General features: G+C 38.8%; 1 protein-coding gene across 1 annotated transcript in view; it reads left to right on the top strand.

Moving 5' to 3' along the window:
- APBB1IP (amyloid beta precursor protein binding family B member 1 interacting protein) overlaps window positions 1-27,512 on the top strand; it is a 65,597-nt gene that overhangs the window by 21,515 nt on the left and 16,570 nt on the right. The window contains exons 5-10 of the mRNA XM_058832960.1: window positions 5,277-5,354; window positions 7,962-8,121; window positions 11,715-11,836; window positions 19,010-19,084; window positions 20,259-20,402; window positions 23,828-23,938. Coding sequence (XP_058688943.1) covers window positions 5,277-5,354; window positions 7,962-8,121; window positions 11,715-11,836; window positions 19,010-19,084; window positions 20,259-20,402; window positions 23,828-23,938 — 690 coding nt within the window. The remainder of the gene's footprint in view (window positions 1-5,276; window positions 5,355-7,961; window positions 8,122-11,714; window positions 11,837-19,009; window positions 19,085-20,258; window positions 20,403-23,827; window positions 23,939-27,512) is intronic.

Below are 27,512 nucleotides of genomic sequence, written 5' to 3'. Positions count from 1 at the left end.
AAATGTATCACTGAATCATTTTAAGAAGCACTGATCAGTTAATATCTTCTTATAAAGAATTTGGTTTTGGCATCAGTGCACAGCATAGCCAATGATCTCCACTTTGTGAAGATGTCACTGTGTGTGTTCATTGCAGTCTGTGCTATTTGTACTGATGACAAAAATTGGTGGATGTTTCCTGGCTCCATCCTTGGCCTAAGTGATTTCTTGCAATAGGAAAGGCTGTTCATGTGTGTAAAACTCAGCATTTGCTAGGTGACCATATCCAGGGGCAAAAGAAAGTACCTCTCCTGGTCCTAATACAGAATTAGTGCTCTTCTTGGTCTTGCCCTTGAAAGAAAGTAATGATGACTATCTGCAATAGGGGACAAATGCTCTTAGGAGGTGCCAAAGTTACCAGTAGGTAACTATTTATAACTATTTATAAACAACTGGTTTACCTGTATCTAAAATTTTGGACTTATCACTACCTTCTCCATGTCTGTATTTCTTGCAGAGCTGTTTTAACAACTGAAATAAAATGTGATATTTGTAGTATTTTTTTGATGTGAGATTGTGGAGAGGTAGTGTGAGAATTCTGCCCTGTCACAGCCCTGTGAAGAGAAGGCATTAAAAGAGTGATGCAGCCCCCCCAAAAAATGAATCTGAAATCATGAAATACACAAATATATCTCTTTCAGTATTCATGGTCACAGTAACTGTGATTGAAAGAAGATGTTTACATTTGGGGAATGGAAATATTTTAGGGAACATGAAAAGTATCAGTCAGTTTTCCTTAAAACCGTGGTCAATTCATTGATGTTTAAAAGCCCACACAAACTGAATATGAATCACCTCAGCATCACTGCTGCCCCTGTGTTTGGAATCATACAGCAGACATATTCAGCAAAAGGAACAGAAAATTAGATGGAAAAATCGTGTATGTCTGATGGGATGAGAAGTGATTCACTGGATAAAGCTTCATTTGATGCATGGGACCCTTCAACTCTGTTTGAAGAATGAAACTGATAAACATATGGGAGAAGCTTTGCTATTGTTCTGCATCTCAAAAATAATAGCTAACGTCCTCTCTTAAAGGAATATAAACATTTGCAAAATACCAGTTTTTTGAAGCAAAATAGCTTCAAAAGCTGAAGTATTTTTTTTACTAGTATGACTGATACAGAAGAGATGCCGTCAAGATGAGTTCTATCCATTTCCTTCAAGCATTTCCCCATCTTGATTTAGACTCATGATCTTTAAGGAAGTACTAAGCTTCTAAGTTCCAAGTCTGGTTTGTCAGCTGACAAGTATGCTCTGGAAGGGTAGCTGGTTAGGTGGGCTGAGACTGGCCAGACTCAAGGGCTAGTAAGTTAATGGTTTGCTGGCTGGTAGCAAGTGGGATCAGCACTGGTGTTTATATTGTTTAACATTTTCATCTGTGACTCGAGTGATGATATAAAAACCCACCTGCAGATGTGCTGAAGATGCTTTTAATTAAGGGCATTGACTGTTAAGATCACTGGCAGACCTTCAATGCAAGGAGACTTAAAACATGAGGACTAGGCCAGCAAAACTCTCAGAAACCCAGCAAGGTATGAGGTCCTGCACCTGGGGTGTAATTACCATTTGTACAATTTGGGAGAGGACAGGCTGAGCAGCAGCCCTGGTGGAAAGGAGATCCTGCTGGATACCACAGTGAATAAGAACCATTAGTGAAAGATCATCTCAGTACAGGAAACTGGCCTCTGTTGGGAGGAGTATGGCCAGCAAACTAAGGGAGTTATTGTTGCTTTCTCTTGGCATTGGTGGTCCCACTCCTGGAATATTGCACTGTGGAGATACTGGAGAGTGTCCAGCAGAGAGCTGATGGAATTGCCAGAGGCGTGCAGTGATAAGGGGCCAGCAAGGACAGGCTGATTGAGCTGTGCTTGTTTAGTCTGACAGAGGAGACTGGGGAGTGATCTAATGACAGCCTACAAATACCTGAAGGATAAAAAAAAACTGGTGGTGGCAAATTCTTCCATGGTAGTTTTAGGTGACTGACATGGAAGGGGCAAGAGCTACATGTTGTAGCTTTGTAGTTTCAGACAGGACATTAGGAAAATATTTTCCCTCTTCAGATGGTGGTGCAGCACTGGAACAGGTGACCCAAAGAGATCCCAGATTCCCTTTCTTTAAAGGTTTTCTAAACTTTGCTAGGCAAAATCATGACTGACATGATCTAAGGTTGGTGACCGTCTTGCCTGGGACAGGAGCTTGACTATGGACCCTCAGGCCTCCCTTCCAGACAGCATTTTTATGATGCTGGGATCTAAAGCTCACTGAAATCAACTGTGCTGAAGTTCTTTCCATTGAGTGTTGTTCTTTCCATTGAGTGTTGAGCTAATTCTTTATTAGCTGACATTGGGCATTACCTGAGAGTCAAAGATTTTAGAGTGAGAAGAGTATGTTCTTGCTAAACACAACTGGAATTCTATATGAAAAAAAAATGTAGCCAAAAGTCACTTCTCCCTCAGTTGAACTGTTCCTCTGAGACTGATCTCTAACGATATTCCCTGATCTCTTTCCAGATTCAGGGAGTGTCAGAGGAGGATAGGAACAGGTTGTAGAAGCATTTCTAAGGACTATAACAACAATACTTTATTCCCTCATTAAGGCATTGGTTCGGCTTTTTCCTGCAGCCTTTTTTCTCATTTTATGATACAGGTTGTATTCAAATACTAATGGCATACACACTGTCGCTTACTGTCCACAAAATTGCCCACAGGGCTATTACACAGGTTGAATGATGGAGGTAATAACCATTTAAAATTAATATGGAAAGAATTGATTTCAAATTAATATTAATTTTCTTGATTAGTATTTGTTTTGACATGACATTTCTGCTCAGTAGAATGAAATTCAGCTGTAAGTTGAATGTATTTTTTGTCATCAAAATTCACATTCCTGTTAGCCAGGATTCTTGATAAGTGATTCTTGAGCCAATGAAGGCTGACATTGTGTTTAACACACTTGTGTTATCCACAGTCAAATAAGAACAGTGTTAGTAATTCCCAATGCAACCGTGATATTAAGACCCTATTTTCTAACCTTTAGGTGTGCCAAAATAAAGTAGGGCCTTTCTTTCAGGGAAGCATAGAGCTGTGTCATTAGTTTCCATAAACTCTGACATTTCTTTTTAAAACTGGCCTTCAGCTAAATAAGGCTTCATTTTCTATTGACATGATAATTTTATGTGCTTCTGTTAAAAGATCCAGAAAGTGTGGTGATGATACTGTAGCAGGAAAACAAATCCTGTAGCTTGTCAAAGCATTTCTAACACTGCTAAAATTTTTCATCTGATAGCTTATTTCCTTTTTCTGCAATAAGTCAAAGCTTATGAAACTACGAAGGCTGTCAGGTGAGAGTTCTGTTGCACAGATTTATACAGTGTGTGACCTCTGTTCAACACAAGTCACATGCAGGTGAGGCGTGAATTATACCTGCCTAAAATTTTCATCAGAAAGCCTGCTCACACCACACTCAACCACTTTGGTTAAGATGCTTTTCCTGCTTGCTGCAGAGAGGTGGTAAGGGGAGGGCCACAGTGTGAGAAGTGTGTGCTTTTCCCTCTGAACACTCAGCCTCACTGCAGCAGCCACCTTTGTGCAACTGCTTGTGTTCAACTACAGAATCTTTTTTTTCAATTCTCTAAGTTAAGCACTGCTAAGCTATAGCAATGCAAATTTCCACACCTGCAGAGAAAAAAGGAGATATTTTTAACTGATTGCATGGTATTTATAGTAGAGAATTTGATAACAGGAAACATGCTTGAAGCAGTGATAAAACAAAAGATGTTTAATTTAGCAGGAGGGATGTCAGTCAGGAATATTTGAGGTGCTGTTGAACGTCCCTCAAAACTTGGGATGAACAAGATAGCTTTCTTTGCTCTTTTTTGCTATGATTGCATGGTATCTCAGCAACAGGGAAGAAGGCTTAGTTTCTTTCAAGTGCATCTTCCATGAGTTGTAGCCAGTTCTCTCGGTGCAAAGGCCACTAAAAATTTTGACTTTAGGGTAGCAAGTGGGGGCTGATGGTAATAGAAATCTTGTGTGGAAGCAGAACAGGAAGTTTCTCCCACAGTCCTTGACTGGAAGTTGGTAGCCAGTGAGTAGCATACAGCGTAGCACAAAATCTTACCCCTTTTAAACAAAGGAAGCTGATAGTAAGAGAGCAACAGAGACAGCAAAAATCAGCAGAGAGGCAAAAAAGCATTGACAAAACAGACTTCAGTAGTGGCAACAGAGACTTCAGAAGAGGCAACAGGGATGTTAAGTTGGAAAGAAACTGAATGCTCAAGTAGTACTGGAGGAGTCCAAGGCAGCCCCAGGAACCACCGTCACTTGCTGTCCAAAATGTGCTTTTCCAGCTCCTAATGTGACAGGAGGAGACTTCTGGAACAGACATGGCATAAAGGAACAGTCCCAATCTATAGAGCAGTCACAGAGGCAGCACTAGGCACTGGCATTTGGTACATGTAGCTAAAATTCTCAGCACCTGGGGATCCAGAGTCTTCTTGGATCACAAATGCCATTGATCTTAAGAGAGAGGCATGATATTGATAGAGCTGTTTTGTTAAAGGAGAGCTGGGTGATACTGAGATTTTTGGGATTCTTACTGTGGCTGTGGCATTCAGCAAAAGCTGGAATGAACTTGTGTGCTCTATCTAACAGTCTGTTAATATGAATAGCTCCATTAGTAGAATAAAAAGCCATGGGATCATCCAATTAATGGAGGTGTTCTCAGTAAGTATCTGTGCAATAAGAGATCATATGTGGCAAACCAAAGTAAGCTAGTGTACTGAACACAGAGTATAAATTACAAGTGGTGTAATTGCAAGCCAAAAGTTCAGTAAAATCCTACAAATACTAGTTCTCTTACCCTAATTAGAAGAGAGTTTTCTTCCAACCACAATGCTATTTCACTCAGGCTAGATCTTCCTTCACCTTCTCTTTTGTATCAGCTGTATGCACAGAAACATAGAAGAATCCAGTTTTCAGGAATTCCTGTAGCATTTGAGGAACAGATCATGTAAGAACTATGACTGAGCAACAGCAGGGAACATTTGACTTGTAAATCAATCCAATGATTCAGCTTTGGCTGAAGGATATTAGGTCAAGGAAGGCTAGAGATTATCTGTATGTATGAAGTTTGCTGTGACAAGCCTTCTGTCAAGAAAACAACCCTCTTCAAGTAAATATAAATTGCTGAGATTACTTAACAAGAAATATATCAAATATCTTGTGTCTTTCCAGGAAGAACTAGAAGCAAAGGCTAAAGCTGACAAGATTAAACTTGCATTGGAGAAACTGAAGGAAGCCAAAGTTAAAAAGGTGAGCCATAACCATAAGAGCTACCACCTACAAAACCGTTAACATTCTTCTTAATAATAAATTTCTTACTAAAATGACTAGGCTCTTCCATACTTTATCTGTAAAGATACTCAGTGGAGCTCTCATCACCCACCCCAAGAGATGTCTCTAGGAGAATGCTGCCTCCAAGGGACTTATTTTTTGGAGGACTTGGAAAATGCTGTCTCTTTCTCTTTTTATCAGTGTTGGGGCAAAGCCCACTGTTCTGATAAGTTGCTTTAGAGAAAGCAGAGTGTACGTGAAAATGTTGCTTACTTATGCTGTGGTGATTCCAGGAGTATTAAACTTTTCTTCATAGTGGATGTGGATTTAGCTAATCCCTATTAAATTAATGAGGATTTCACCAATGTTGACTCTGTAACTAAAGTTATGAGTGCTCACTGGTCACCCTCTTTTCTTTGATATGTTGGCAGTTCTCCTTTGGGAGACTTTTCTTCCACACCCCCCCCCCCCCCCCCACACACACACTGCCGCCCCCCCCTGAATATTTGGAATCATACAGTAGAAATAAGGTTCAATCTTGTGACTGTCACTATAATAAAATTACTGAGTCATTCTTGAATTCTAAATTGACTAAACATTGTCAAGAAAACTGGTCTTCTCTCTTCTACTAAAAGCAGAGGGCAGATGGCAGGGATGATAAATGCAAGCTCACAGTTCTGGACTTTAGGAGAGCAGACTGGCTTCTTCAGAGATCTGCTTGGAAGAATCCCATGTGGGACTTCCTGGTGGGAAGAAGGGGTCAAGAAAGCTGGTTAATATTTAAAGATCACCTCCTTCAAACTCAAGAGAGTTCCATTCCAATGAAAGATGATCAGAAAATATCATGAAGATGATAGGAGTATCTCTCCTGTGAGGAAAGGCTGAGACTGCCTAGCAAAGAGAGGGCTCTGTGTGGTGCTTGTCTATCTCTAGAAAAACCTCAAAAAAGGGTGCAAAGAGAATGGAGCCAGGCCCTCTTCAGTGCTGCCCAGTGACAGGACCAGAGGCAATGGGCACAAACAGGAAACACTTCTTCACTGTGAGGTTGGGTGAGCCTGGCACAGGTTTCCCAGGCAGATTGTGGAGTCTCGCTCGTTGGAGATGGTAACAAACCACCTGGACAGGGTCCTGGCCATTGGTCTCTAGGTGACCCTGCTTGCCCAGGCAACTGGACTGGATGGCCACCGGAGGTGCCTTCCAATCTCGGCTGTTTTGTGATTCTGTAAAGATGGCAGCTGAATGCATGTTCCTGAGCAGTCAGTTAGAACCAGACAAAAATTCCCTTTTACCTTAAATGTGTTAGATTATGCATGCACAACACTTCTTTTCTCTCTAATCTGCACTACGGCTCAGCTGCTTATTTTACAGAAGATTCTTCTTACAAGGATTGGAATCAAAACAAGTTCATAGCTTTTGTTACATTTGTTTTTTGCTTTTCAGAGGTAGTGTGGATTTTTTCTTGGGGATCATAACTCTGCTTCTACCTGACCTTTTACGCAGATTGTCTCTACAGAGCCAAAGATTCTTATGCACACAATTTAAAATAAAGAGCTATTTAAACAAGACTACATGGAAAGTAGTTCCAACTCACCAGCAATGTACAGACCTTTTAGAGAATTATTCTACTGTTTTCAGTACTAATGGAGCATTTTAAGCACTTTCTTACAATGTACTTCCAGTTCTTTATCACATTTTATTTACTTCAGCATTTTCTCGCATTGTTCCTCTCTGAAGAAAGTTCACTGTGTTTCATGTTTAACAAATACTTCACCATACAAAGAAGTAATGGGTGTCTCAGGTTATTTTAATCTATGTTAGTAACTCGTGAGGGGAAGAGGAGGGGCATTCACTGATCGTTTCTCAGTGGTAGCCACTGACAGAACCCAAGAGAATGGCCTGGAACAGGTCCTCCAGTAAAGTGGTCACAGGACAAACCCTGACAGAGTTCAAGAAACATTTGGACAATGCTCTCAGGCACATGGTGTGACTCTTGGGGTTGTCCTGTGCAGGGCCAGGAGTTGTACTCGATGATTCTGATGGGTCCCTTACAATTCAGCATATTCTGTGAACTCGTCTGTTTTCTTACTGATGACTGTTGGACTATCTTGATGTCCAAGATGTTGGCCCATCTTAATACAATCCAGTTTCACATTATTCTGTTGGCATGGCAAGATTCTTCCATTCTTTTTCTATTTAAAACAGAATTTTCCACATTTGTAACTTGCATTAAGGACGTTCTGTCCTTTTGTACTTGGTTTCCCTAACAAGCATTTTCCTTAATTGCACATGTAGTAGATTCAGAGAAGAGATTAGCTTCTGCTTTTTCTTCATGGCAATTTCACCTTTCCTGAAATCATGCATAGGACAAGGCTCAATTTTATTTTTAGAGAAAAGATCTTTATTTTGTTGGCATTGTAATGTGAAAACTTCGGAGCTGTTTTATTCTCTCAGCTTGCTGTAGGACAGGATGCCTTTGAATCAGCCTTTGACCTTCAGCCTTTATCTTTCTTATCTGTGTTTGCAGATTCAGAGTAGGCTTTTTCTTGCTTCTGAAGTTAAGTGACTCTTGTGTGACTTTGTTCTCAGCTTGTTATCAAGGTGCACATGAATGATAACAGCACAAAGTCTCTAATGGTGGATGAGCGTCAGGTGGCGCGGGATGTTTTGGACAATCTCTTTGAGAAAACCCATTGTGACTGCAACGTTGACTGGTGTCTCTATGAGATGTACCCAGAGCTGCAAATTGGTAAGTGTAGTAACATAGCACATAGCAAATAGGTAGAGGGCTGGTCATCTTGAATGATCAGATAAGTGTTGGTAATCTTGAAAAGATAGTAACATTTCTCTGGCCCATGTGTCGCCTGGCAATGTGACATCACAGACTCTAAGATGAGGGATGCTGAGGGAATATGGTTGGGTTGTTCTTGCTGTGGAAATGAGTCCATTCAGCTGTGCTGTGACCTGCGGAAGGCTCCTTGCTTTTCACCAGTTTCATTATTTTATTTTACACAAAATGAAGGAGCCATGTGAATTTCAAGGTGATGACAATCCTAAACACACCAGTACTCAAATCCACTTTTTGAAGAGAGGATGCAGTGTTGGAGTGCTGTCAGCAGGCATGTATTACGTACTGGCTAAACAAATGTCATTAAACAAGTCTCTGTGAGAAGTGTTTCAGTCATTTCTAATGCTTTTCATTTGTGGTAATCATTTTCATAAGTGTAGCTGTGTCCAGGATACTGCTCTGTGATGGGGCTACAGCTCTGCTGATGGTAAGTTATGACTTATGGAGTAATTAACCTGGCCTCCAGGTCCTGAGAAACAGCTGTGCAAAACTTAGAAATTGCTCTGTGCAGCATAATGAGTCTTGTTTGAAAAAGGCTTCAAGGTTTCTTCCATTAAGAACAGAGTATTCTCTAATTGTGAAATATTTCAGAATCTTTTTATTTTCCAGACTGAAAAGGTATGACATCAAAAGGAGAAGGAAAATTGCCATGACTTTCTTTCAGAGTCACATTTAACCTAGCAAAATGGGAAATTGTCAAACAGCCTTTAACGTTCTCAGTTTACAGTCTCCCAGCAGAGATGTGAAAATTCACAAATTAAGTCAAATATCAATATTGCACTTCAAAAGAGCCCCAGGTGTAGTCACTCTGCTAAACTAAATGATAGAAATTTAAAAATAACTGGAAAAAAGCCTGACTGGTCATGAGCAAGTAGGTGCTCATCTGCTTGTAAGAGTGATGCATAAATTTACTGCCAGTCTGTTCTTGCTACTTAAGATAATGGTGCTGCATTCTTTTGTACCTGCTTATCTTAACTAAGGACATACTGGAAATGTCATTTGACCCTAGATCAAAAATCTGACAAAAGTCACTGAATAATTTTGGAGTATTTTCCTATCTTAGAATGTTGCTCCCTTTTTGTCCAGTATGACTTGGACAAACATGTCTGAGTATTGGAATGACAGCACATAAATGTATTGTTTTCTTAATCTCCATAGTCATTAAAAAGAATATGTTTCTTCATAATCTGGATAGATACTTGAATTTCCCATCATGCAATTAAAACTGAAGGTATCAGTTTGCTACAAACATTGGGGTTAATGGTTAGAATTTTCTTTGTAAAAATTACTTGTGCTACTTTTGTCCCAGCTAATGCTAGGTGATTTTAGTTAGTGTTAGGGTATTGGTACAGTAAGGAATTACTCTAATAATGAATTAAAATTATTTTAAAAGCCAGGACAGAAGAAAAGCACCAAAGGAAATAAACTTGTATCTGGTTCAAGAAAAATGGAAAAATCTATTAACTCCTGATGCAGTGATCTATTACCAGGTCCAGATCTGCTGCGACCGCAGCCTTTTTGTTTGCAGAAGGAAGTTTCAATATGAGTGGAACAGTACATGTTCTTTCTTCTGCTTCCAATGCACAACAACATGCAGCTAATTTTGTTCAAAATCAGAACAATGTGAGCCATTCTTTATTTTTGTCAGTATACTTCTTGGCTGCTCTAGATGACTTTATTACTATCAGCACAAAGACAGAACTTTTCTGCACTTCATCTATCTGCCTGCTCTCCACGTTAGTATTAAATAGAATAAAATCACCTTTACTTTAAGAAGCAAATCTGAGCAGCAAGTATTTCTTGCTGAACTGAAAGTCCAAACTACTTTTATATCACAGGATACTTGACAGGTTGTCTTACATATATGGTTATTTTGAAAGACTACCATTGTAAATAAAATAAACTACAGTTTAAAATTAAATACATTTTAAATATCACAATCTCAGTAGTGAGATGGTGATGTAACACTGGGCTGTATAGACCAGCATCTATTTTGCAATAAAGACTATTTTAATTTTATAATAGTCATCTAGATTTGACTTTTTTAAGGTAAAAGTAATTATTGAAAAGACTCTCCTGGTGATCATAAAATCACATTTTTCATACAAGAAAATCCTGGTGCAGCAAATGAACAAATGAAAATATATGTGGCAAAAATTAGTGTTGCTGTCTGAGAATTGTTTCATGCCTATCTTAAACTATAAGCTACTGTTCACCCTTCAAACCATTAACGGGGTTTTATATAGTGCTTTCTATTTCTAGTGCATTGCAGAAGTACCAGCTGCTAAATGAAGAGTGTTTTGTTGTTGATGTTAAAAGTTACTGTGTACATGCAAATGGGTCTTGAAGCTATCCCATTCTGTGAAATTAATTAATTCACAAGATACGGGTTGGATGGGATGTACTTAACCCTTGTCAAAAGTAACAAGTGCTAAACAAAGCCTACAGAATGTGTGCTCTGTTACCTCCTCTGATGCCAGGCCAGTCTAGGCCATTGGAAGATGTGATCACCACAGACCACAGAAATGGGTACGGCTGTTCCCAGAAAATTGCCAGAATCCTACTGAAAATTGGAGCTGAGTTAATTCCCTATCTCAGTACTGAATTTGTAAAAAAGTGCAGGTTGGGACCCTCCAAAATGAACTGTCAGGTTAAGCTGAATTCCTTTTTCTTTAAAAGGGGTTTTGTGTTACTATTGAACAATCTTTTATAAATGAAACTGAAGCAGAAAAGATCAGTTTCCTAGTCTCAGCACACCCTGTGGCTTTTCTTGGTGGAGGACTGGGGTTCAGAGCAGATCAGGACGGGACAGAGTTAACATTAGGTCTCTCACATCCCTGGTAAGGTTTTTAGCTACAGAGATGCTGGGTGAACCAGTATATCTTGACATCAGTTCTCAGTCTATCTTCGTATTTTCTGTTTTGATATTTGTTGTTTTAAATACAGTTGCTTGAAACCAAACATTTTCTTTTCAGTGCATAGAATTCTTCCTGCTGACAAAAAAAATAAATCTTCATTGTAAAGAAGTAAAGCAAAAGAACAAATAAATAAATTTTTACTTTTTTTTTTTTCATTTCATTAGCTATCATTTATATATACCCCTTCTCCCATCCCTCAATCTGTAATACTGCAAACCTTAAAAAAAGCAAAATCAATCAAAAGCAGAAAGCCATGAAAAACATGGGTGTAATCATCTACTCCTGGCAGGTCACTGTTTCCATCTCTTGCAGTCTTCAGGTGACAGCAGAGAGATGCAGGGGGAATCCTGCATGGCACAGCTACATAAGGCATCTGTAGCCGCTCTGCCCTTCCATGTGACACAATTTCATGTGGGTTTTGCACCCGTCTGTGCAGTGGGAAAAGAGTGCTGAACTGTCCAGCCCTGAGTGAGTGAACATCAGATAATGATTACATTCTTACATAGGAATTTCCGCAGCCTCTGGAGAGGGCAGGAACAGTTTGAATGTCTTACATTATCTTCTCTGTCTCTCCAGAAAGGTTTTTTGAAGACCATGAAAATGTTGTTGAAGTGTTATCAGACTGGACTCGAGACACTGAGAATAAGATTATGTTTTTGGAAAAAAGTCAAAAATACGCTTTATTTAAAAATCCCCAGGTAAGCTAACATGGTATTTAGGTAAGTGTCTAAACTAAGGTCATTTAGTCTGCATTCTGCCTGTTGCATTAACAATTTGCTTTCAGCTCTGTCAGTTCAGAGTAAACAAAAATTGTATTTTCGACCAAAAAACCCACCAGGATGTTGAATGCAAGGATTTGAAAATTAGTGTTTTCTACTTTTTTTCTGATACTATTTTAGAGTCCTGTCTGTAGAGGTAAAAACTGAAGCATGTAGTTCACCTCCAGTACAAGCTACTGTTTGGGTACAGCTTTTAGAACTGGGTGAGCTGGCACAGCTGTAAAAACCTGGCCTTTGTTATTACTACAGCTTCTCCACTATTTCTGCTGATGATTTCCTTGAAGGCCCAGATTTTGCCAGTTGTACATGAAACTTCATAAAGGGTATATTGAATATTACAGAGGATTTACTGGATTTTGTTTATACTGAGGAGAGGAATTGGGTTATCAATAACCGGTGCACATTAACTTCATAAAGGAGGGTCTGCACACTGAATTGCATCAAATTATACAGATAGGTGTATACACAAATAGTTTTATTTCTTGTGTTATGTGGTCAAACCTGTATGTACAAACATCCTGGAACATACAGCTGCTGGATTCTGGGGCACAAGACCTTTTCCCCATGTCAGCTGACTGTTAGCTCATTGAGCATCTGGTTTGTTCCTAAGGGCCGCAAGAGATAAATGAGCAATTCAGCATTGCGGAAAAAAATGAGTCAAATATGTAATTTGGCAGTAAATCTCACCAAGCTGCTCATTAGGAAGTTGTTTTTTTATAGAATGAGCCAATGTTTGAGATAAAACCTGCAGAAAAGAAGTTTCGTTCATTGACATGACTTCATATCCACAGTCAGGAAAGGAAAACTTATCCTGCAGTGTACATGGATTAATGTTGATTTTTAGTATGAAATAGCAAAGTCAAATTTGAAAATAGAACATACTGTCTTGAAGTCCTCCTTTCTAGAGCACGTAAACCTACCCAGCAGGTAGGTTCAACTCCACATTTGATTCATATACTGTAGTATAGTGTTATTTGTGTAAGTGGCTTAGAGCAAGTCCCTGAACCTCAAACAGGAAATAAAACTTAGATGAATATTATGAATATGCATTTTGGTTGCAATGAAGTTTAGAAATAAATGTGGCCTAAACCAAAATCAAACAAACGTGTAGCTCTGTCCTCTTGTCTCAGCTGTATCTGGAGTCTGAGCTTTAGCCCTTCCATGATAAGCTCTAAAATGAACAGTCTGAGGAAACTGGATCAGTTGTGACTATCACACTGTTGAAATATTTTGCCAGTAATAAAGTCTGACCATCTGTCAGGCGTGGTAAACTGAAACACTGTAAATGGGGAAAACAGTACAGTCATATTGTGGCAGAAAGTAATCAGTACTGTACAGAGCTCACACTAAATACTGAAACATGATAAAATACATGATCAGCAGTGAGTCCCTGAAAAGGTAAACCAAGCGGAAATGCTGAGTTGTGGGGTGGAGGGTGTGTGATTACCTAGCTAACTACTTGTGGAAATTAGGACGTAACCAATGGGAAACTGAAATCTTGTGCTGTGAGACTGTGTGCTCAGTACATTCAGCCTCCTTCTAGCTCAGTCAAGGCTGCCACATAAAACTCATTTTGGGAGTACACAAATTGCAGCATGCTTTTTTTGACACACCCAGTGGTGTTAACACTGCAACAGTTGAATTCCTTGTTTTATTTTGTGCTCATTCTGTAGGAAGGGTTTTGTGGAGATCTCACCTTTTTTTAACTTGCATTTTTTAACTTTTCTGGGGAAAAAATATCCAAAGGTGGCCAGGTGCTTACAGTGTATTCTAAGACAAATTAGCCATGCAAAATTTTCATCACAAAGATTTGACACAATTAAGAGTTAAGTGCTTTTTAAAAAAAAAAAAAATCTTATGAAGATGGGCAGATGCCTTCCTAAAACAAGTGGACCTTTGAAGAAGGTCTGTGACCTGTGCTAATGTTTATTGTTTCTTTCTGTGAACTAGTTATAGACCAATGTAACAACAATTAATTACAAGTGTTTCATTTTCTAAGGGGGAATTGAGGTTCTGAAATGCAGGATTTATTCTCTATGTGCTGGCAATATGTTGCTCAGTTAATGCCAGTGGCTTTTTTATGAAGACTGTTATTCTTGTCATGCAGCACTTGGTAGTTTTTCTGCAGCTTTGTTTTCTGAAATATTTTTTGAAGTGTTTGGAATACCTTTTAGAAAAAGCTATTATAAAATTCTCAGGCATCCCTCTCACTATGAAGACAAGCACACTTTGCCCTCTTCTCACTGTGACAGGGAACTTGCAGTAAAAGACTGTTTCATGAATGCCATCAGTGACTCATCTGCAAAGAAGTAGCTTCTTCTTTAGTCTGTGACTAAAGAGTGAAACAAAAATACATACTGGTACATGGGCAAATAAAGAGAACTTCTATAACATTGGAAAGGTGGTGCTTTGTCATATGGTTAAGTGATGCTAGTTTTCTCTTGAAAGGAAAGGTTGTCAGGTCTCAACACCTCTTTTCAAAAAACTCAAAGAATAACTCAGCTAAAAGATACTACAAAAGGAAGAAAAATGAAGGAAAATGGTTGTTTTTAAGGTGTAGCTGAATCTAAACTCCTTGCTTTAAATGCTGGTCATGCTCTTAGAACACTTTATTTTACTTCTGTTTGCATGAACTTTGATTTCCTGTGGTTTTCTTCTGATAAAATCAAACATTGCGGGCTACACCACCTGCATATGCTTTTGTTTGTTTGTTTTCTTATTATTGGACAGTATTTATGAAAATTACCGAAAGTCTGTAAAGTGCTTCATGTTTCTGCTCCCTCATATGTAAGCCAAAAGCTAGAGCTACACCTTCCAATGGAGGACCCATACACTGTATTGATTCTTTATTTCTTCTGAAGAGCAAGAGTTCTCAACAGCGTCAGGAAGTGGATTGTTTGTAGTGGATTTGTAATGTCGTTCGTAACAAGACAGCTATAGCAAGTTTCATGCTTGTATATTTATCTACTATCCACCAGGTGATACTTTTGTTTTTCACCATCTTGGCCACATTTATTAATCAAGGTTTTCCTTTTGTCTCCACTGTTATCCAGTGATGAAAACATAAAAGGGTGACAGGGAACCTGGTTATTGAGTATGCTGGCAAAATGCAAAGAAATAGAAGTGAGAAAAGAGAGTACAGTTTTTCACTGTACTCCCATTGTTTAGTAATCTTAATTTCTCTTTTTTGGGATTTCAAAAGAGCTTTGCCTTTAGCTTCATGTATTTTTATACTTTTATGATCTTCAGAGCAATTATAGGTATCTTCTAGTACTTTTAATGTGCAGTTTTCTAGGGGACACACCATGATATAAGTTGCAGATATGACGTGGTTCTGCTTTATTTTTTCTGTACAAACCATGCTGGATTGAGTAGTAGTTGCAATGATCTGAAATGGGATGTGAGCTGGCCAGTTCTTGCCTCATATTGGGTGCAGGTTGGATGAGCATAAGCAGGCAGCCCATTGCTCAAAGAAGCTAGTCATCACTATGAAGCATCTGCATTGTTTTATGCACACTGTTTGATCTGTGCTGTTGTGGATTTTTCAGATCTGGAAAATCAGTTTCAAGAGCTTGGAAGCAAAAATACAACCTAAGTGTAGGAGGAGGCAGAGGGAGCATGCTGTCTTGGAGCACCTGTTTTTTGCCATGCAACAAGTAGTTGCTGCTGTGCTCTCACTTGGATGTGTCTGTGTATGAAAAAAAAGTGAAAGGTGTGAGAGAGGCGCTGTCACAGTGGGGTTCTGAGACCTTTCATCCATTTCAGCTGGGTCGAGCATGGCAGAATAAATTGGGATGGGTACAATGGAGTGCTCAAAGATAGATTTTAATGTTCACAGAGACTGCATGGTCCAAGGGGCTGCTTCTAAAGACCAGGGGGAGTGGTGAACTTCATAATGTAAAGAGGTATCTGAGGGCAGAGGCCCAATTGTGAACACGTTCCACGGACATGACCTATTTTGGGATGACTCCAGTAGCATCCCCCCAGCACCCCGCATCCCTGGGCCTCAGGTTTATTCCCTCCATGTTAGGAACCTGGTCCAAGGTATTAAATATCCGGTTAAATACTAATTCGGTTTCCACAAGGTGTTATTTCATTTAGGAAATTAATTTTTTGAGTCTAGAGACATAAATACCAATCAGAGAGTTTGATAGTGCAGTAGTTTAGTACTATTTCTATCATGATCCAGGTTTGTATTGTTTACATGCCAACACAGATATTCTTGCACACTACTGAAAACACTTTCTGTTTTCCACTGTTTGAGGGTTACACAGTGCAGAGAGATACAGCCTGATTTTTTTTTTTACCTGCCTTTCCACACAAAAGGAGAAGGCTATGTCCCTAAGTGGAAAGGCTTGTCTTTTGAATGTAAGAAGCAGTTAATTCTCAAATCTGTAGATATATGTAGAAAGCTGCCCTGCAGCTACATCTTGTCCCATTAATGACCTGACATCCCAAATCAAACATGCATTTCCTGGTGGTGTCCTCACACAGGAAAGAGCTTGCCTTTTATCATGACCTTTGACTACTGGACTTGAAATGACCTCTTCTGGACACATGTGGCTTGCCTCCTCTAGGATGAATGCTTCTGATCAAAAATAGAAGACCACACAGTGATGAAACAAGAAGAGTGTTCAGTCTGCTCCCCAGGTTTTTAGCAACTGACAACTAATAAATACCATGTACTTCCAGATTTCAGAGCAGAGACATAAAGGAGGTAATCAGTAATAAATGAAGTGTGTGTTGACAGGTGAAAGATAACAGTGTACATCTGTGTAACATTGGGTTAGGTGACAGAGTCCTGCTTCCCTAATGAAAAAGCTGTGGCACTAGATATCCAGCATGGATATCCTTGCAAACTTTCTCTCTTTATGATTGATTATGTCAATACAGGGTGGTCTGGGCTTCTACTAAATGCCAGATGCCTGAATGTGAATCAGTTGTAGTCAGAGGACCTTTGTTTTTGTATTATCAGTCCACAGAAGGCTGACTAAATCAGATGCTCTCCCCACTAGTAGTAAATTTGGTGAATCAAGCCTTGTTGAGACAGTGATAAGGTGTACCTTGATAAATCTTCATTGTGTATTTTAGGGGTTATACTATGTCTTTATAATGGTCTAGAGAAGATGCCTTACAGCTTGCATGTCCCTCTACTTTCCAAATCCATCCCAAGGTCTGGAGGCCCAGCCCAGCCTAACAGTGCCCTCGGGGGCTTCAGGGCTGCATTAATGCTGCCTGTCAAGAAAAGCTGTTGCTCATGTACTAATCACTGGGCTGCAGCTGCTCAGAACTTTTAAATGGGTTTTGTTTTGAGCTGATTGGAGGTTTTTTCCACTCTGAATATTGTCTTTAGATGTAATTGCAAAGCTGTGGTCCTTACTGTTTGCTTACCTTCAGCTGTGGACTAAAAATATATCCAGGCAGTCTGAAGCCATCTGTGTTTCCTAGGATAACTGTCTATTGTATTGAATGTTAAAGTTTCTCACACCATAGATGTAGGCATCAGCATAGGCCACACTGCAGGTGTCTGTTTCTGAGTTCCCCGTTCAACTTAATGTGAACTTTAAAGAAAGCAGTTTTTAAAGAACTGGTTTTGAGATCCAGACCTCTTCTGCTTCCTCTCCTGGTGCCCCTCCAAAAACAGTTTGCTCTGAGGCTTGCATTCTGGCAGACAGCTGTTCACAGCACTGTTTGGAAAAGAAGATGTGGTTGTGTGGAAGAGCAGGTTTTCACTTCAGATAAATTGCATTGCTGTAAATGTGGTCTGCTGGCAGAGTAGATTTGCTGCTTGTTTGATTGTTTCTTTCTTATACTATGGCAACAGTCTGTTCCTTCATTTACACACTTCTCACTTGTATTTTGATAATGTTTGCATTTATGTTGCACTTTAGGTGTTGAGGAGTTCTAGGCATGTAAATATGTTGTCACTTTCTCATAGTCTTGAGACATGAAAAAATAGAGAGAGATGAAAAGTCAGATAAACTGAAAAACTGTAAACCACAAGAACTCTTGAGTGTAACCATTCTAGCCTTAAGGCCATGGATCCAAATGCTATTCGATGCATCCATCCTTGATCTCTTCCTTCACACACACCTGCCTTACAGTCTGCAGGCAGCTGGCTCTGCTTGTGTGGCCCTGCTTGCTGTGGAGCAAAGCCACTGCACATGCTCCAGCACACAAGTACTAGCATCCTTCCCACTTGTCAGAATTTGCACATATGTCCAGGTGCTGTCCTTCTGTCCATCTGTACAATGCAGAGGCATGCAGGCTCGTTATTGCTGTTTAACAGTGAGCAAATTTGTTTTTATGGCTGAACATGTCCTTGAGGCACTGTGGTTCCTTATTTGTGGGGCAGGCAGGCACTGGGTTCTCCGAGGGCAGCTGCAGCTTCACAGAAACAGGAGTGCAGGCTTTGTTTTCAGTAGGCTGGAGCACACGTGCCAAAATATCATGGTGATTACTTCTTCAGATTGCTTCTAGATTTTTGAACAGTTTCTTCACTGCATAAAAGAACTTTGAAAAGCATGAGCAGAGGTATAAAAGTAGAAAGTAGTAACTTTGGATAAAGGCTTTGGCATATAAGCACATTAACTAAAAATTGAGTTATATCCAGAGTGCAAGATATGAAGCATGCAAATGACCAGATTGGGCTGTAGGGAAAGTGCTTTCTAGTCTTTTGATACTGCATTGCATTCACTGTATATCAGCATGCAATCAAATGTTAGGTTCTCTGCAACCTAACCTAATCTACAGGCAGCAGTGAAAATTGAAATGCTAAAACCCAAACCTGTTGATCCAGAAAAACAGCCAAAAACATAAGCCACTGGTTTTACTTTTTGGAGGCCGTTTACATGGGCAAAAACAATCTTGTATTATGTTTTAATTTTATTCAGAATAAAGAATTAAAAATTCATGAGCAGGCAGGTGTGATTAAACTTTTCTTTAAGAGTCCATAAGCATTTTTCTCTTGCACCTGATGATTGGGTACTCAGTATTGAAGGACCCAGTGACTATTGAATGAGTTTGTACCAATCTAGTTACTTGTATTGCTGGTTTTATAATGAATGTGAACTTCTTTTGTGTCTTCATCAGAATTTCTACCTGGCAAACAAAGGGAAGAAAGAAAGCAAAGAAATGAATGATAGAAACAAAGAGGCTTTGCTGGAGGTAAGCCAAATTATTAAGCCAATGATGCAAATGTCACCAAAACTCTGCCACCATTTGTATCTGCTCTGTAATAACAACATTTAGTTCTTTGTGGGAAATAGAGTAACAACAGGAATTTCTGGGATCATTGGTGTCTTTGTATCTCAGGTTTAATATGTAGACTTTCTTCTTAATCTACTGTTCCTCATTAAAAATGCAGATTGTTCACTCTTAGGCCAACCCTTTTATTTGGGCTTTTATTTAATCCCAGATAATTTGGGCCTTTATTTAGGCCTGGACTTTTTATTGTCAGTAAGGTTGATCAGTACTGAACAATTATCTTCAGGTTAGAAGTGGATTTACTTCTCAGCTTATTAGCTGTACTACAGCAGAAAAAGATCAGTTCACTTTTCCAGAAAGTCTGTTTAATCTCTTGCCTTTCCTGCTCAAGTTTTGCTTCAGATGTACACTTGAAAGAGAAAAATCCAGAGCTATTTGAAAGAAAAGATTACCACAGTTCTCCAGGCAAGCAGTTTGGTAAAAGCTCACAAAGGAAATGCGTTTCTCAGGTGACTGAGGACTCACATTTCAAAATTTTGCATCCCATGAAGACACCAGATGTTAACCAGCAGAAGTCCTGGTGAATTCTAAATGAAAGCATTAAGTGATGAGTGTGTTGGCATTAAAAATTACCCAACAATAAGTCCTTCAAGCAAACAATTAGTATGTCTGATTAAATAGTATTTTAAATGCTAGCATATATTGCAAAGTGAAGGCATAGATTGACCTATGCAGAGAGCCCTAAGCAGTCTCTAAGGAATCTCTCTACCAAAGTATTTCTCTACAGAACCTGCAGTAGAGGGAAAAACCCACCAACAGTACCAACCATTCCGTTCTATAGTCTTTGCTGAGCACATCTATGTCTAATTAAAAGCCTTTGTATGTTTTTGCTTGACCCTAAGGCATGGAGATTTTGCAATCCTTCTTTATCAGTGTGTGAGCACCCAGCATTAGCTTGGAAAAGTTTCCTTTGCCTGTCTATGGTGTTCATCTCCCTAATAACTGCATTCCCCATGTTCGTATGTTCACTGTCACAAGAAATGTCTTTATTTTTCTAAGGAGCATTTTCTTCTATATATTGATAGGATTGTGCTTAAATGGATTTGTTTTGTGCATTATTATTCTTGTTGCGCAGGAAAGCTTCTGTGGGACATCTGTCATTGTGCCAGAGCTTGAAGGGGCCCTTTATTTAAAAGAAGATGGAAAAAAGTCCTGGAAGAGGCGTTATTTTCTTCTACGAGCTTCTGGAATTTATTATGTACCCAGAGGAAAAACCAAGGTCAGGAAGCCAAATAATCCTTTTAGCAATGAAACAATTCATGGCGGTGAAAGTGTAGAACTCCCAAGGTGACATTTGAAGAGCACTGTCTGGTGCATCTGTGAGGGCTGAGATTTCCATGGTTCAACTTTACTACACCACTTGTGCAAATACTAGAATGCAGTCACTGAATCCTGTCACGTTTCTCTCCTTTTGATTTCTAGGGATAGATAAAAGCATTAATAAAACAGTGCTCCTCCGGAAGGCAGGAGGGGAAAGAAAAACAGCATAGCACCCGTCAGCTGGTGATGTGCTGCCAAAATGCTTCACTGTTATGTGGGTTCCCTGTGAAAGAATATCTTAAAAAGTTGTCAAGTAAACTAATTTCTTGTCACAAAAAAGGTAGAATTTTACTTTGTTTGATACTGACTTTCTGTACAGCATTTGAAATGCTGTACTTTTTAAATACAGTGATCTGTACCTAGAGAATGTGTTGTGTCTTTTATGGCTTTTTAAGACCACCCTTTGTTTAGAAAGAAGTGAGTCAGAAGCATCTACCCAGCTGAATCAAATTTACTTACACTTAGTATTACAAAACACTTAAAGAGTCTAAATTGCCAGCACTAGATGTATTGCACATCAGGGCAGCTGGCTTTTCATTTCCACAGTGATGAGGCAGAACAGTGGATTCTGGGACCAGTGGTATGGGGTTTTTTTGTGTTCTGAAAACCACTTCTGTTACTACTTACAGCTCTGCTAATGCTTCATATTTAGAAATGCCTCTGCTGGTGAAGCTTTACTGTTAGGATTTGTGCTTTGAAACTTAACTCTTCTGCTATTTCCTGACTGAAGTCCAAAGGAAAAAAACTTTTTATCTTATAAAGGGATGTTGTGCTGCTCCTCCAGTGACCTGTTTTTATAACCAAACAACAGTGAAAAACAGATCACCTTGCTGCTTTCACAGCAATTTATTTTGACTTTACCTGACCCTGAGATAATGGCTTTCAGGCCTCAAATCAGGTTGTACACACAACATCCTATCAATTAGGATCTAGAATGGTATTTAGAAGGCACTTATGTTAGAAAAAGTGTAAGAGTAGTCAAATGCAAAGTCCATCTTGGACATTACCTTGTAGCATGCCTCCAATGATGACCAATAGTACAGTGCCAAAATAAGGCAAGTATGCCCTGATAGTTACTCAGCCTTTCTTCATCATCCAGTGATACCTGTTCCAGTAACTTTTTATCACAGTGCAAATGAGGGATGTGCTTTTTTTTTCAGGTGGTAGGCTGTAAACATAGGCTCAAATGGAGCCACACAGTCCCCTTGTAACAGCTCTTTAACACTTTACTGCCTGTTCATCATTACAGCCTGTGAAACAGCCTGTGTACCACCCTGCCTAGAACCAAGCATTTTTAGGAATTGTGTGCTTTAAAGTCACTATATTACCACGAATCTAGTTCTTTAGGAGTTAGTCACAGCTCTTTAAAATGGTAGCACAGTCATCTGTTTGCTCCTGCATCTGTAACAGCCTTCAGCAAAAGGATGCCTATGTCCGTGTCTTAGCCATTCCAGAGATAGTCTCTTAGCTCAAATCTGTGCTTAATGGTGATCTGTGTAATTACTGCACTCTGTATTGGAACAGCTGAGGATGAAGTACACATGTCTTTTGCTCTGGGACGTGAGCAGGATGCAGTGAGGGTGTTAAACATCTTAAAGCGCTGCAGTAGAATTCAGTAGAGCTCTTCAGTTAAAGCCCTCAAATGATGAGAGTTCCTTCCTTGTCAAGTTAGCATGAAAAGTGCACGTGCACCTAGCAATTCAGTTGTGGGCAGAGTAGTCTTTCTTTGAGGTACAGAAACAAACAGTCGGCAGACAACAGTATCTTCAGCTGCTGCAGGTGTTTTAAAATTATTCAGATATATTCCTGTTTTCACTTGTTACAAAGAAGAAAAGACATCTGGCCTACCTTTGGCACTTTGTGCTGGGTGTAAAATACATGGTGAAGGTGAAAATACGGGGGCATGCTCACATAATTTTACACACATGCTTGTAGTGGTTTTTTGTTTCAGGGTTATTTGTTAACAAACCAGTCAGCACTGCTGTCTTAATTTCATTCTTCAGCATTGCTCTACTTAGGTGCCATTCAAAAATGTGCTGTTAATGGACAGGGTCACAAAACAAAAGCATCAGAATTACAGATAATTTAAAAAATCTGTATCTGTTAATTGTGTTGCTTTGTCATGTTAACATTGCTATGTCATGTTAACATTGCACAAATACTCCCAATAAGCACCTTTGTCCCTTGCATAAAAATCTGTTCCTCAGAAGATAATAACAACTGCATTCATATTGGTCTTAATCTCTGTTGCCTGGTTCCTAAAGGAAAGGAACACATTATACTGGATGGATTTGAGCACATTTAGGAACTTCAAGGTATTTGAAAAACTGAGGTCCACACACTCACTGGCAAATCTCTGGCATCAGCTGCAGCAGAGACAGGAGAGAGAGAGAGAGAGAGAGAGAAGCCCTGTCTACATCTAGTAGGAAGTGTTTCCCCACAAATCTTACTTGCAAACTCAATTTGTAAATAAAGCTGACTCAAGGGTATATTGTAATGAAAATATCATTAAGAATGAGAACAGCAGATTAGAAACATCGTATGCATATTATAACATGCCATCATATCATACCCCATTTTTAGGTGTAGAGGGAGCTTGTGGTTTGTTGTTTTATTTTTCTTTTTTTCCCCACAATTTCCTGATTCTTCAGTTTAGCCAAGGATGACCATGTGAAATGGCTATTTTTGTATTTCCACACAAAAGATTTCAAAAGTTACTGTATGCAGACTTCATCACTGAGAAACATACCAGCAACAGAAACCTTGTTACTTTAGCAATATATTTTGATAAATATAATAAATATATTTATTATTGAAGCAAATATTATGATAAACAAAAATAGAATGATGCCAGGAAATTTGAGAAAATTCAAAGCAAAACAGATTAAACGTGTGCTTATTTCCTGATGAGGGTTTGTTTGTTACATGTACAAAAGAAAAACAAGCTCCCAAAGCAATTTAGAGCCCCAAACCTTCTTTCTCAACTCAGAATTTTAAGTGTGTGGTTTATTACTATGATGTTTTCTTTGGTCATATTAGACATAAGTTAAAATCTCCACACAAAGCAATGAAGGCCAGCATAACCAGAACAAGAGCAAAATGTTGAACCATGTTATTGATTATTCATAATATGTAGTGACCCTCTTCCAATTTTTATTTTAAGAAAGCAGCTGCTTAAAATTAATCCATTTTTTTCAGTCAGCTTCATGAGAGTTACAGGAATAAAAATCATTGGCATTTATGCACTTGATAAAGGTCCTATTAATGAGTTTCACATCAAATTCAATTTGTTCTAATAATGATGAGTTTGGTTTTCATTTGTAGACATCACGGGATCTGGCATGCTTCCTTCAGTTTGAGAATGTGAATGTGTATTACGGTTATCAACACAAAGTGAAATACAAGGCACCTACAGATCACTGCTTTGTCTTAAAGGTAATGTACAAAAATCCCAAAAAGTTCTGCAAGTGTCACATATGTCACATAGTTTCTTTTATATGGAAACATGTTTAAGTTTGAATCTCCAAGGATCCTAATAAGATAGAGTAACTCCTGCAAAATCATGTGTAATTTCTTCTTTGCTTTATTGTTATCAGCAGTATATATTTAGAACCTTAATTTTATTGCTGCTAGTCCTGTGATACATGTCTACAGTGCATCCTAAAGTTGTCTTCAAAACAGGGTTGGATATGCTGGCTGTTCGGGTGACTGGACACATTGGGAAGATGACACCCAAGGCAGATGTATGATAAGTCTGGCAGTCCCTAATTTTGATGTTATGAGCACTATGGAATATACACTAAAAAGCATATCTACTTTTTTTTTGGTGTAGTCATACCTGTTGAGGGGTTTGTTGAGCTGAGATGCAAAATTTTGCAGGAATAGGCATTTCATTTGTCATATTTTATTGCACTGCTGTTTCTGGCAGGAAGGTAAAATACATTGCTCATCCACTCAAGAAAATCAATGCTTGTTCTTGAATAAGTATCTCATTGCTGCCTCTCCAGGTAATAGCACTGTAAATAGGCTGAGAATTCTGCATTCCTCTCAGGAAAGGAAAAGAAGTCCATGCTTTTCACCTAGTTCAGACAGCAGAAAGGAAGATTTGAGGTTGCAGTAATTTGGCCTTGCTTGCTATCTGTCATATCATTGTGTACAAGACAGAAGATAACCTTGTTGCTGCTTTTCTTTTTATAGGTGTGCAGTGCAAACAAAGTATTAGAAAACACAGTATCTTGCCATCTCAGAAAAAAAAGTACAGGAAACATTGACATCAGAGGTCACTTAACAGTACCACATTTCTGACTGTAGTTGCACACTTAAAGCACTTTTTTATTCACTCCCAAAATGTCTGCTAGCCTAATTTATATATGGCCAAGCAGAAGTGGTTTATAGGCGCGGATTTATTTTCTGAAACAGATGTATCTAATTAACACAGATGAACAGTTTTAACAGTCTAGTCCTCCACAAAACACTCTACAAGAAACACAGGTGAGCTTTCAGAACCTAACAGGTAATGAAATTGCTTCTGGAAACTACAACCTCTAATGAGAAAAAAAAAAAAAAAAAGAAAAAGCAAAAAGGGAGCTGATGTAAAAAAAAATAAAGGGAAATTGATTTTCTAAATAGATAACTGGTCTAAGAACTGTCTGACTAATTTAATAACAGTTGTTCACATTCTGTCCAGATGAAAATAAAAGCATGATTTTTGAATGCACGTAGCAATGAGTTTAACTGTGAACAATAGTTAGGTAAAATTTCTGGACTTACTGTCATTTTTTCTGAAAAGAGGTATGCTATTTACACTAGCAAAAAGTCACACCTCAAGTGAAATTCTTGCTTTATTTCATGTGTGATATTAGTGTGGTACTTTCAATGTGAAATGGGAAGAACAAGATCAAAAGCTCACATGGGAAAGCTTTATGTGTAATAGGTTTATAAATGTATGACACCTACTTAGCAAATCAAGTTTGCTCTGATGCTTCTAAAATGTATTTGCGGTACACTAGAAAAAAACATTGTATCAATAATTATTTCCGAGCAATGTAACTTAGTGATGAATAGATTTTGTTACAGTGCTTGTTTTTAATTTTCATTACTACAGATCATTGTTTGGTAGATTCTTTACCCACTCAGTTTCAGGCTTGGCTTTTTTTTAATGGCTGACTTGCAGTGCTGGAGTTGGTCAGGTAGTACAGGTAAATACTGATATCTTCATATCTTCTGTTATATCAGAAGTGAAAGTCTCCTACTTAGGGTGGCTTTCTGAGGGTGGTGGAGAGTTTAATATTTATGATCACTTTTGTACATAATTTGAATTTTATATATATATATAAACATATATGTATTTGATATATAGAGTATTAATTCTATTTTTTAAAGGCCTGCTGCTGAAATGAGTTCTCTTATATCCTTGTTTTACCTTTGGAGGTTGAGGATGTGGAGGAACTGAGGATGTAATATACATTGAGATCTGTGGGCTGAAGGAAAGAGCGAAGTTAAATGTCAATCTCTCTGATTGGATCCTTGGTGACACAAAAGTGTGTGGATGGTAACACTGAACCATTTATCACACTTAGTCACATTTTTGTCCTGTCTGGTTTGATCTGGAAGTCTCCCAGAAGAAAATATCTCTCTTGCTGGGAGACACTTGTCCTGACATGTCAGTGGAAAACAAGCCATCATTCTTGAGATATTTCTCATCCTGCCATATTTTGAGAATGAAGTCTTCAAGAAGAAATAACAGTACTCTTGCAGACAGGTGCAGTGAGCAAAAGGAAATGGATTTAATGGGTAAACATTTGTTTTTATAACAGAGGAAGCCTAGTGTCCTGAGGTGACTTTATGATTCTGGTATCCCCAGTCATCTGTTCTGTTTATGCTGGATATTAAATTCTGCACCTTTAAGACTGGTTCTGAGAGCATAGTGGGGGAAAGAAGAAGAACACAGTTTGTTTTCAGAAACAGCACTCACTCCTCTGCATGCTTCTCTGGACTGTGTTGTCAGTAATTTTGAAGGAATTTGGATGCCCAGTTTAGCCTAAGCCAATTGGAAATTTCTCCACAGCCAAAGTTCTGCTGTGTCTTCACAGCTCTTCCAGGGCAGGATAAGATTATTTGTTTTACAACAAATGAGACAAGGTAATTGAAACAGTAGCAGCCACAGCCCATGCTAGCTTTTCACTGAGAGGGTTGTAAAGCAAAGGAAATATTAGGGGAAAAAAAGTTAGTCTGGTAGCCCTTATTATCTCCAGCATGCTGTAATGCCACTTAGAAAGTTTTTGAATAGCATTGGAATTAAATTTTTTAAAGAATTGTTTCTTTTTGAGGATCCCCTTAGGAACTGCTATGTCAAAACAGTGGGCAGGCATCAGCCAAGTTACTTGCTCTGCTGTGTTTCAGAGGAAACATAGGAACAAAGGAACCTGCTCAGCTCAGAGACAGACCAGTTTATATTTTGTAGTACTGGAGAAATGCAAGGTTGTAGCAGTTTCAGAAATACCTTGCTTCTGTGCTAGGTGGAAAACCCTGCTGAATTCAGAACTATATTTTCCCAGCTTTGAGAACTGAGTTGAAAAATTACCATATTAATTTCTCAGTGGTTAAACTGTTGGCATATTTACTTAAAGAAGAGGTACATGCCCTTTGTTCATTCAAATGGCTGCAAATGGCCTGTAAGGTAGGCTGGTTTGGTGTTGAATATAGCCTAATGTTTGAAGAAAGTGTTCTTTCTTTTCCTCCAGTCTCCAGTTGTATGATGAGCCTTCAAAACAAATAGTACATTATATTTGTGATATTTGTTCCTGCTTTGAAGGTCTTGTCTCACATTAGTGGGGGAAAAGAGAAAACATTTCCTTTTGCCTCCCCCCAGTCTTGCTCATCTTTATGGTGTGTTTTTATGGAGGGAAGAGCACTCAGGAAAAATTTTAAGAATGAGCACAGCACTCCTGCCATTTTTACATCTGTGTTCCAGGCATTGCCAATAATGTAAAGAAAATGTTAATGCTGT

The sequence above is a fragment of the Poecile atricapillus genome, chromosome 2 (assembly GCF_030490865.1).
Source record: "Poecile atricapillus isolate bPoeAtr1 chromosome 2, bPoeAtr1.hap1, whole genome shotgun sequence".
Lineage (NCBI taxonomy): Eukaryota > Metazoa > Chordata > Aves > Passeriformes > Paridae > Poecile > Poecile atricapillus.
The sequence above is the reverse complement of the archived record's forward strand: the minus strand, read 5'-3'. Positions and strand labels throughout refer to the sequence as shown.